This window comes from Triticum aestivum, chromosome 6B (assembly GCF_018294505.1).
Source record: "Triticum aestivum cultivar Chinese Spring chromosome 6B, IWGSC CS RefSeq v2.1, whole genome shotgun sequence".
Lineage (NCBI taxonomy): Eukaryota > Viridiplantae > Streptophyta > Magnoliopsida > Poales > Poaceae > Triticum > Triticum aestivum.
The window spans coordinates 692,842,081-692,854,080 of record NC_057810.1 but is presented as its reverse complement, the minus strand read 5'-3'; the positions used below and the strand labels follow the sequence as shown (position 1 = coordinate 692,854,080).

The 12,000-nt window shown below is 45.9% G+C and overlaps 1 protein-coding gene across 1 annotated transcript; it reads left to right on the top strand.

Annotated features, from left to right (window-relative positions):
• The first annotated feature begins 645 nt into the window (after positions 1–645).
• LOC123134920 (vesicle-associated membrane protein 711) lies at positions 646–7,295 on the top strand. Its single transcript, XM_044554069.1, has 4 exons — positions 646–1,099; positions 5,856–6,046; positions 6,304–6,467; positions 7,004–7,295. Exons 1-4 carry the CDS (start codon positions 844–846, stop codon positions 7,092–7,094), a joined length of 702 nt encoding a protein of 233 aa, XP_044410004.1. The 5' UTR covers positions 646–843; the 3' UTR covers positions 7,095–7,295.
• Positions 7,296–12,000: the final 4,705 nt, after the last annotated feature.

Sequence of the window (12,000 nt, the reverse complement as noted above, 5' to 3'; positions counted from 1 at the left end):
CCATACCATCTTTCTTCTAACACTTTGGGAGTTGTGGAAGCATCAGAATGCGATTGTCTTTGATGGGGCATCTCCTTCAACTGGTGCACTTATTGGTAGGGTAAGGTCGGAAGGAAGGTTATGGTTGGTAGCTGGCAAGTTCAAAGGGAATGTAGACTCCTTCTTCCTTTGGCTAGAGCGGCGGGCGGACGAGTAATGAGTAGGAGCACTGTAACGCGAATCTTGTAATCTTGGTGGAGGCATGCTCTTGCCTTTCTTCTTTAATACTCCCTCCGTCCGAAAATACTTGTCGAAGAAATGGATATAAATGAATGTATCTAGAACTAAAATACATCTAGATTCATCCATTCTTCGGACAAGTATTTCCGGACGGAGGGAGTATATAATATGCACACTTGTGCATATTCGAGAAAAAAAAAGTTTTGCGCAACTTCGGTGGAGGGGCGATGACGGTTGCACGTTTTTGGCGCGCTTCACTGCTCTAGTCTTTGCGCAACTACGGAACTCAGCGCGGAAACTGAGAGATTCGTTCAGACACCCGTGCCCGAAACTAAAAAGCGTGATCCACACACCCGTGGCCGCCGGGCCCCGAAAAGTAAACCGCCCGACCGGCGCGCGCATGCATGTGCATCACGGCGTACCACCATTACTACTCCTACTACTTAGAGTATAGTACTCCTACGACGTATCGCGGAGGCGATCGTGCCCGTGTCAAACAGCCGCGGCGCCTCTCCTCTCCTCTCCTCTTCTCGGTTTTCTCCTCCTCGTTCGGGGGGCGGAAAGGGGGCGGACGGAGGAGGGATCGATCGTCCCGTCCCTCGTTCTCGTTGGGTGATCGCGGCCATGGGAAAGAAGATCCAGTACGCGGTGGTGGCGCGGGGCGCGGCAGTGCTGGCGGAGCACGGCGCGGGGGGCACAACCACCAACGCGGGTGCCGTCGCGCGGCAGATCCTCGAGCGCCTCCACGCCGCCGGCGGAGGCGCCGCCGCCGACTGCCGCGTCTCCTACACCCAGGGCCTCTACGTCTTCCACGTGATGCGCGCCGACGGCCTCACCGCGCTCTGCATGACCGACGACGACGCCACCGCCGCGTCGGGACGTAAGTCATCGTACTACTAGTACATTACAACCATCATCGACATTCATATATTGATTGATGGGAGTTCATCAATCACCGTCCTCTTCCTCGGCCCTTTATTTTTCAAAAAATGCATCGCCGCCTATCTATGGTGAATTGACTTCGTGCGATCAAGGCATCAAGAGTGGATGAGCCGGCCGGAATAATTCCCGTGTGGGTAAGGCACCTCATCTTCTTCGATAATTAAGTCTCGCGGCCGGATCTGGGGCGGGTTTCGTGGATGTGATTGCAACAGCTACAGATCGACAAGCCATGTGGAACACTGGTGAAAAAAGGGCCTTTGGTCGCGGTTCGCAACTGCCATTAGTCGCGGTTGCGCAACCGCGACCGAACGGGCGCGACTAAAGGCCCCACCTTTTAGTCGCGGTTGCTTAAGAACCGCGACTAAAGGCCCGTCCACGTGGGCGCCAGGTGGCCGTCGGGGCGGAGGACCTTTAGTCGCGGTTCTTCTGGCTAACCGCGACTAAAGGCCGCCGCAGGTTTAGGGTTTTAGCCCCCCCCCCTTAAACCTGTTTTCTGTTTAATTTGTATTGTTTTATTTCTTTTGTGCTTTATTTTAATTTTGAAGGAGTTTCACATATTCTACGGTACTACATACATGCATATGAATGTACAATTTCAAACAAATTTGAAATTAAAACCAAAAAGAATTCAAGAGGAATATACAATATATATTCAATATCATCGGATGACCATATACAATTTTGAACAAGTTTCCATACATAATTTAATGCATATAAAGTTCTACGTCCTCGTAATGGTGTTCTCCTTTAGGATGGAGGACTTCCCTCCTGAACCATCCAGCTAGTTCCTCTTGAAGTGGTCGGAAGCGAGCTTCTGGACTAAGCATCATCCGGAGGTTATTCCTCTGAGCATTGGTATCACTCGGAACCCGCTGAGAGGTGTATCTCCGGATCATCTCACAGACATAGTATGCACATAGATTGGTCCCCGCTGGCTGAATATCCTCACCATTCTTAGCCTTTGCCCTTTTGAATTCTAGCTCTTTTTTGAATTCACCGACCTTTGTATCTACGAACCGTCTCCAAACCCTACGAGGCAAAGAAAATTAAATGAACAAGAGAGTTATTAGTTACTTGATATTAGGAAATGAACGAAATAGGCCGATCGATATAGAGCGCAAATGAATGAAAATAATTACTTCTGTAGCATTCTTCTCATGTCGACCCAAAGCTTTGGATCCTTATTCAGAGAGTCGTGGACGAGACATTCTGAGGTGTCAACTTTAATTACTAGCAGAATCCAGTGGAACCTGCGGACACGATACATGCACAGTACGTCATGCATAACTCATCGATTAGCCGGCCACATACCATGCATGAAGTAAACAAAAGAGAATGTGCTCAAGACAGAAACACTCACCCAAAATGGTAAGGAAATAGAATATCACTTTTGAGTTCCTGCTTTGTAAGAAACTGCCACAGGTCTGCCTCCATGTCGGCGGGGTGATGCTCCAACACATATCCAATAACGATGTGTGGGTCAATGAACCCAACATCATGGATGTTCCTTACTCTGCATTCCTTAATCTTCATTCTGCATGTATAATAGCGGACACAACAATATAGTTAGGACATATATATAGTGCAGGCAATATGAACGAGATGGGGTAGAAATAAATCACTTACAGAACGTAGCAACTGATGATAGATTTGTCGAGCTCGCGCAGATTGAAAAGCTGGAACAATTCACTCAGATGAATTTGTACATAGTAATGTTTGAAGTGATGCTCATATCTAACTTCCGCATAAATATATTCTTTGGCGTTTTTATTTTTTATGTAACCCTTGTACCATTTCAGCAGACCTTTCATTTGTGGAGGTAGATCCTGTTCCTGCGCAGGCTCGACGAGAGGCCCATTCTTCACATATGTAATTACTATCTCCTTCACTGGCGCCTCATCAAGGCCTAACAGTTCACGAAGAGTAATACCTAAGTTGGCCGCTTGTTCTCTGGCACTCGTTACAGTCAATCCATGTGCTGCCGCAGCTGCTATGATATCGGGGTCATCCGGACCGGCGGCTTTCACTATAAGCGGGGCAATCGATTGTTTACTTTGTTCCCCGAGCTGGGCAACTCGTTTCCCGCTTTTTTTACTTTCTAATTCCGTTTTCTCGGCCTCCTCCAAGGCTTTGTTCTCCTGGTTCTCCGCCCGCTCTTTCTTCTCCTTCAACATGAGTGCCTGCCTACGAAGTTCACGTGCATAGTCGTCAGGCAGATTCTTCGCGGCTTGGGACGGTGTGCTCAAAAATGACTTAGCCCACTTCTTTTGCTCATCAGAAAATACTGGCTTGGGCTCGGGCTCTCTTTTCTTCTTGCAGTCCGCCTTCCATTTCTCATGATCAGCAGCCGCGGCCGCGGCAGTTTCCTCGGCACTACGTTCCCATGGCCTTGTGGGGAGAGGCTTCAATGATGGCTCCGGTACCTTTGTGGTCTTAGGTACATAAGGGTCCGGGTTAATAATCCAGGACTGCTTCTGCTTCTTTGCCGGAGGTGGATTGGGGGGCGGCGTCTGATCACCCGCCGGACGAGGACTGGGAGGCGGCGTCTGATCACCCGCCGGACGTTGTGGACTGGGGGGCGTCGGCTGACGTGACGGAGGTGTAGGTGAACCGCCACCACCGTAGGGGGGTGGACTTGTTGTCCTTGGCGCCTCGCCTGGAAACTTGATAAACTTCTTTTGCCATAGAATGAAATGGCGCTTGACATCTCCAAGTCTTTTCTCCCCTTCAGGTGTAGCAATGTCAATCTCCAGGTCCTCAAACCCTTGGACTATGTCCTCCACCGTGACACGAGCATAGCCATCTTGAATGGGGGTGTTGTGGTGGAGTGCTCCAGGTAAACATGGTAAAGCACTGCCGATGGCTACCTTCATGGACATGTTCCCGATAGGATAATACAGATGACATTCTTTCATCTCCTTTATATCGTCCACGGGGTAGCGAGGAGGCTCCGGTGCAGTAATTTCGACCACCAGAGGCTCCGGTGCAGTAATTTCGACCGCCAGAGGCGCCGGTGCAGTAATTTCGATCGTCGGTGCATCTGCACCAGCCGGTGGGGCCTCCGTGGAAGCCACACTGCTTCTCCGCTGCTGGCTTCTGAGATCCGCTGGATGATCTTCATGCTGCGCCCGAGCTGCATCTCGTTCGGCTACTAGTACACTCACGGTTTTCTTCATCACATCCATTTCCGATGCCAACCGCGCCACAACATCTGCTTCCCGATCCATCTTTCTCTTCCGGCTTCTGTAACCGTACGGGTCATCGTTCTGGGGGAATCCTATTTTCCACGGAATGTGCCCCATGCCTCGTACACGTCCTCCGTGTTCAGGATTCCCGAGGGCTTTTGTCAGCGCGTCGTTCTCTCTGTTGAACTTGATCTTCCCCTCTTGAGCATCCCTCATTGCGTCAATAAGGGCTTGGGTGGGTTTAATTATTTTGCCCCGGTAAACACAGTCCCCTGTCTCCGGGTTCAGCGTTCCCCCATGCCCGTACCACCAGCTTTTGGCCCTTGGGTCCCATCCCTCCGTACCTGGACGGATTCCTCGCGCCCTCAGCTCGTTCTCCATCTTCTCCCACCTAGGCTCCCAAAGGCGATACCCTCCTGGCCCCATAATATGATTGTACTCCTTCTTAGCCACTTAGGCATTTCATCAAACACCTTGTGTGCATAAGAGGAACCAAAAGCAAACCTACACCCCCTTGTGAAGAGAAGTGGCACCAAATGGCTAAGTGAGTGCGCTGAACTGGTATATATAGGGGAGGAGCTTTAGTCGCGGTTGGCCAGGCCAACCGCGACTAAAGGCCTTTGGGCACCTTTAGTCGCGGTTGGCCTAGCGCCCTGGCCCAAGCCTTTGGTCGCGGTTCCGCGACTAAAGACTTCATTAGTCGCGGTTCCTACAGTTTCGCGACTAATGGGGCTGGACGGAAGCCTCTTTTTCTACCAGTGGAAACATGTGTGGGTGGAGTGACAAGGCTGTCCACAGTGATTAGTATCATGCATATGATACTAATAGTGTATGATATTACATCCGTATTGCATAGTGTTATCGATTACATTATTTATTGTCATGCAAGACACATAGTAACATGGACAAAAAACGTGTCCGACGGCGGTTAGGAACAAAACTGCAGTAAGCCATAAAAAACAGGGCAAAACCCCTGTTGAGGCCACGAACAGCGACATGGGCCAAAACGTGTACGACGGGGACACGGGCAAAAAACCTGTAATATTTATTATGATATGGTATCATGGTATGATACTCAACATTCTCTTTCTTCACTTAATTTATGTCAACTCATCAAATGATCTAGTTGACATGCATGATAAGCTATGATACTGCCATTACGAGAGCCTAATGCGGAGATTGATCCATTGGGCTTGCAACTTGTTTGACCATGCTAATTATTAATTGCCAAACCCCCCCTGATTTTACATTGCATTCAACATCGAGCATTGGGACTAATAAACACTTAATTTATCAGTTGACCAAAACATGATGTGGTATCACTTGCTATTTGTCACTAAAATTTCAACGGATGGTGCAAAAAGATTAATTCCAAGTCCAGTTGGTCTCGACGATAAATATATTCTCATTTCACGATGCTAACATCGATAGCAAAGCTATATCGCACAATAATCTGCCATTCTTTGCAAGAACTTTTTGTTGACAGCTCTACCATCTTCTATGTTGCAGGACGGATTCCCTTTGTGTTTCTCGAAGACATCCATGGAAAGTTTGTCAAGACGTATGGTCGTGCAGCTCTCACGGCTCTTGCTTACGCAATGAACGACGAGTTCTCAAGGGTTTTGAGCAAGCAAATGGACTATTACTCGAACGACCCCAATGCCGATTGCATAACCCGCATGAAGGGTGAAATGGATCAGGTATTGTCTTATGTTGTTTCGCTTGTATATCCTTCCTTTCCAGCAAATACAATCTTAGTTCAATTTAAGTGTGTGATCCTCATCTGCTTTATGTGACAAGAGAGCTCATTCTTAGTTACGGTTAGTTCACAAAGATGAGAATTTATGGAATTAATGTGGACCCTGTTGCATTCCTTGCTCTTGCTCTGGATTTTAGTAGCCCCAAATATTTCTCTCGTAATGCAGCAGTTGTTTGTTAAGTTATTGTTCCCTTGCAGGTGCGGAGTATTATGATCGATAACATCGACAAGGTGCTGGAGAGAGGTGATCGTCTGGAGATGTTGGTCGACAAGACCACAACTATGCAAGGAAACACGATGCGGTTCAAGCGGCAAGCTCGCCGTTTCAGGAACACCGTGTGGTGGAGAAATGTGAAGCTCACGTAAGCAAATATCCTCTGTACTAGTTTTTGGTCGTACTTTTCAATTATAAACATGAGTTTTCAAGTTCTCGCTTTCATTCTTAAATTTTTGGTGAGTTTACATATACACAGCAAAACTAATTAAATGGGCATAGTTGTCGCGCGTCTACAATCTTAACATCACTGCAGATAGCTAATCCCCCCGTTTGTAGCACATGGTATTTTCAAGTCTCGGCGCGCAACATTGACAAGAGCATTTGAATGTCAGTAAAAAAAAATAGGTCATTGTATTGAGAAAACGTTTTTCATTAAAATCCAATGACGCTGTTTTTTACTTAACCAGTCTAGTCACTTTTTTTTCGCATCTACTCCTTCTGTAAAACGCTCTTATATTATAGGACGGATGGAGTAGTTACTAGAGGCGCTGAATCTGTGGCAAAGAGAACGCGTGTACTCAAAGAATTTCGTCTTAGATGCTTCTCTCACCAATGAGCAACAATTTTACCTTCACCAGTAAAATTTTACTCTTGTTGTTGGCTTGTTTGTTTGTGTTGCAGAGCCGCGGTGATACTCATCCTACTGGCGATCATATACATCGTGCTGGCCTACATGTGCCACGGCTTCACCCTGCCTTCCTGCGTCCGCTAAATAAACCTTTGCTTACGCGGCAGCGACCTCCTATCATTGCCTCCGTCCCTTCTCTGTCTTCTCTGCGTGTCCATACGAGGCAGCTTGTTCCAGGTTCCCTGTAAGAAAGAGCCTGCATGCAGCTCCACAGCAGCATTTTTTGTTCTCTTTGTGTATAAAATGGGAAAATGATTGATTACATTGAGAGATTGTTTTGCTTTGCTTGTGGAAGCTCGATCGCTGGCTGCTGTTGGACTCCAACTCTACAAACATTGTGAAACTGAGGAACCATCACGCTATACATTTCCTGCACGTAGGATGGGGGTCAAAGGATCCTCTTTCCTTAGTAATTTTTTTTTCCTGTGAGCAAACAGTTTTTCTTACTTTTTATAAGGTTATATGCAAGGAGAAAAAACACAAAATGGCTGTGACAGGGCATTTTGGCTCCCAGGCTCAGATGAGCCCGTGAGCGAACAGTAAATATTTTGTTTAATATAGTAAAAAGAATTCAAAAATTCCGTTTTTTCTTGGTGAAAGATTCTTGAGTGTATGATGTCTGTCAAATTTCAGCGCATTTGAACATCTAAGTAGCTCTTAGTGAAAAAGATAAATTTATGATTTGTGAAAAAGTTTATTGTTTGTGCACTGTTCAGACCCATTTTTGTCTGAGAGCTACTCAGATGTCCGAATGCGCTGAAAATTGGCACGAAACTCACGTACTCAAACAGCTTCCATGCAAAAAAGTCAGATTTCTTTTAGAAAAAAGTATTTTATTTGAATTTACTGTTTAACGGGTGCAGATAAGCCCGGGCTCAGAATGATAAGTTATACACGAAATATACGCACCTCGATGTTTTGGCTCCATTCAGGCGATCGGATTTTAGTTTCGTTCACTCTATATGTTGAATTCTGTATTCATATTCCGAGCTTTTTTGACGAATTTTGACAAATTCGTGACACACGGTCGATTCAAGGTAAGTTTGGTTACAATCGTACACTTGTTAGTTATCTCATTCACGAATCTCTTTCAATCTACCCAGCCGGAGCGGTCAATACAGGGCGCTGCTAGAGCGTGCTTAGGACATGTACAATGGTGCTATTTTAGAAATGTTTTTTTCTTCTATTGTTAATTGTTTTTGATACAACTTACCACTCATGCCTTAGAAATGTTATATAAGATAAATGCTGAGGTGGAGGAGAGAGAATCCATAAAAAAAGCATTGTCTTCTCAAATAAGAGATGATCTCTTAGCGCCTCATCGTATTTTTAGGAATAGCTAATTATCTCAGATAAGGCTAAGAGATAACCATTGTAAGCATATTTTATTGTCATCTCTAAATTATATGCAAGGTTTAAGATAGGACTATCTTATGGACGCGGAGTTTCTGCTCTCGGGCTCATCTGCACCCGCGTTGATGAAAAAAATCAAAACTAATAGTAAAAAATCCAACTTTTTTTGCGTGGTAGATAATTTGATACGTGAGCTCCGTTCCAAATTTCAACTCATTTGCACATCTGAACAACTCTCGGCAAAAAAGACAAAACCAGGCTCTACAGAAAAGTTTATTGCTCACGCACTGTTCTGATCCGATTTTGTCTTTTTTGCCGAGAGCTGCTTAGATGTCCAAATGAGTTGAAATTTGGAGCGGATCTCACACATTAAATTATCTACCACACAAAAAAATGATTTTTTTTATTTTTTCTAGTATTTATTTTGATGCTTTTTCTGACTCGGAGCGGATGAGCCTGGGGACCGAGTTGGATTTCCGCTATCTTATCAACAACTCATACCCTTACTTGTCGTTTTTTTCTTCGAAACATGCCCTAACTTATAAGGAATCCTATGTATCGCTTACAGCAACGACCAAAGATAGTGCTCCCCCACTGTGTGCTCCTATTCTGCCGTCCCGTCAGCGGTTGTTTGGTCTAGTATTGGAACCTTTCAAGCGGTTTTAGGAAGGTTTCATCAGTTTTCCCCTTTTTTTTGTTTTTTATTTCACTTTTAATCGAATCCAAGAATATCTTTTCAAATTTTTGAACGTATATTCATGAATATTGTTCAAATTTGTGAATATTTTCAAATTCATGAATGTTTTCAAAACTGCCAACATTTTAAAAATTCATCGAAATTTTTTTAGTTCACTAACATTTTTAAATTAATGAACATTTTAAAATTCATAAACAATTCTAATTACATGAACATTTTTCATAAAGTGTGTGAACATTTTTTGAATTTCACGATTTTTTTAAGTATACAAACAATTTTTAAAAATTCCATGGTTGTTTAAAATACATTAATAATTTTTTACATAAATAGACTAAACAGATTATTTTGAACTTTACTGCTCTATGTCATCGGTACAGGCAAAAAAAATGCATATACAGTCCTTATTTTCCTTAACCTGAATTTCCCGAAGACCAAATCAACTGAACCTAATGTAGCTACATGAAAAGGTATTTTTAGTCCATCTGCACGAATAGGTGAAGTTTACTAAAGAGTAAAATGCATCCGCGGTTATTAAATTTGTATCAAAAGGTTACTTTGGTCACTGTATTTAAGAATACGATCAATACGGTCATTATATATGACTTGAGGTGATTATACGGTCACTAGCTCACCGTATAACTCTGTATTTTACTTTGTTGACTGGTCAAACATCACAGCACCCTCTCTCTACCTATGTGGGCCCGTCTGTCAGTGAATAAACACTATGCATTGCAGAAGAATCGAACCAGCGATCATCTGTTGAGGCCCACTTACCCTAACAACTGCGCCGACGCAACTTCGTTTTAATTTCTCAATAGAAAAACACAACTTCGTGTTAAACATATGGCCAGTACTGGGCGCCGGCGCACCGGCCGAAACTTTCGGCCGGTCCAGCCCCAGTCGTTCGATTCACGTAATAATAACCGTCTAGATTGCATCTCCTCCCTTGCGCGTGGGTCCAAGCCTCCTCCATCTTCACGTACAGGCTCGTTGCCGTCGGTAGCTTGCTCGCCGGAGCCGTTCGTCGGCGCGCTCGTCAGAGCCGCTCGCTGGAGCTGCTCGTCGGCGCGCTCGTCGGAGCCGCTCGCCGGACCTGCTCGTCGGCTTCCTCGCCGGAGCTGCTCGTCGGCCTGCTCGTCGGCTTCCTCGCCGGAGCTGCTCGCCGGAGCCGCCGCTCGCCTGCATGCTCGTCGGAGCTGCTCGCCGGTGCGCCATGTGCGATCGAACTTCGCCATGGCCGTTGCAACAAATCACGTCGCCGGATGCAGCTTTTTTTGTGGCCGGTTGTAGCAAAATCACGAAGCCATGTGCGATGTAGCAAAATGCGACACCGGTAGTAGCAAAATACGATGCCGGTTGTAGCATATTGTGATGCCAGTTGAAACATCTAGCAAAAAAGATGTTGGTTTCAGCATCCCTGTGACAACGGTGGTCACATGTAGCAAAAAACATGGTGGTCATGCGATGTAGCAAAAAGCGACGTTAAATGTAACTGTGTGGGACGCCGGTTGTAACAATTTGTGACAACGGTGGTAATATGCAGAAAAAACACGGGGCCGTATGATGTAGCAAATCATGAAGCCGGTTGTAGCTGCGTGGGAAGCAGCTTGTAGCAATCTGAGACAACGATTGTAGCATTAGGGAAACTACGATGTGGGCTGGAGGTAGAAGAAGGGGAAGAGATAAGATAGAAAAGAGAGCCAGATGCGTAGGACCCACCATGTGCGGGAGCAGTTTTGCATGCAGCAGTTTTGCGGAGAGCCAGGTGCGTAGAACCCGCCATGTGCAGGAACAGTTTTGCATGCAGCAGTTTGCATGCGGCTGCGCGTGCGGGTCGTGCTACATGTGCGGGGGTTTGGGGGTTTGGGTGTGAGCGCGAGCGGCCGGCCGAAAGTTCAGCCGGCGCGCCGTTTCGAAACATTTCCCTAAACATATACTCACAGAACACGCACACAACACACTTAAACGCATATTTAATTAACACGCACACAACACACTTAAATACATGCACGCAACACTTCCGCAAGTTGTTGGGCTACTTAGACGACACGAGGTCGAGGCGCGACGTTGTATTGTCGCAGTTCTTCGTCGGTGTCGCCATTCTCCTGGTGGTGCACGTCCTCGTCGCTGTCACCATCGTAGGTATCGTTTACGTGTCGCCGGTGGCAAGGCGAACGCTGTGGAGCAAGGCCTAGATGTGTGAACGTTCGCCATGCTCATCATGGTGTCCATGTTGTCGAGCTAAGGCCTGTGCGGCTGCGCGTGCATGACTGCATGCCGGTGAACGGGAACTTGGCCATGCTCAAGCAAGCACACCGGTGCCCGAGACGTTGGTCGAGAATGCAAGACGAGATAGCACGAGAGAGACTGCAGCTGCAGCTATACTCATTTGTATTCACTCACCGGGCTCAACTATATTGACCATCGTCGCACGAGAGAGAATGTACAAGGATGATGAGCACGTTTTGATACAAGTTCAGTGACCATAAATGCATTTTGCTCTTTACTAGTAGACCTTCATGGACCATGGTCAAACTTCTTTAGTTCACGTGAATCTTTTTCTTTAGGACTCGAATCTGTATGATCGCTGTGTATACGCAAGGTGAACACACAGTGAGCGTAGAGCTCGGCTAATGGGCTCCGTCAGTCGAGCACGGCATGGGCGTTGCGCCCTATCCTTATCCTCTGGCCACAAATTCTATACACCGGAAACAAAGACATAAGAAAAATATAACTCCTTTATCATGCACTCCATGAAATAAAAAAAACTGCAGGATGAAGAGAATTACCCTCCTAATACCAAACATGAAGACAATGCGCTGTTATGAGAGCTATAATTCAAAACAATAAAGCTAATTAATTAACCTGTTAATAAATGAAATTAGCTCCCACGGTCGATCACACTCTGTTCAACAACCCTACATGTGCAATACTTTTATG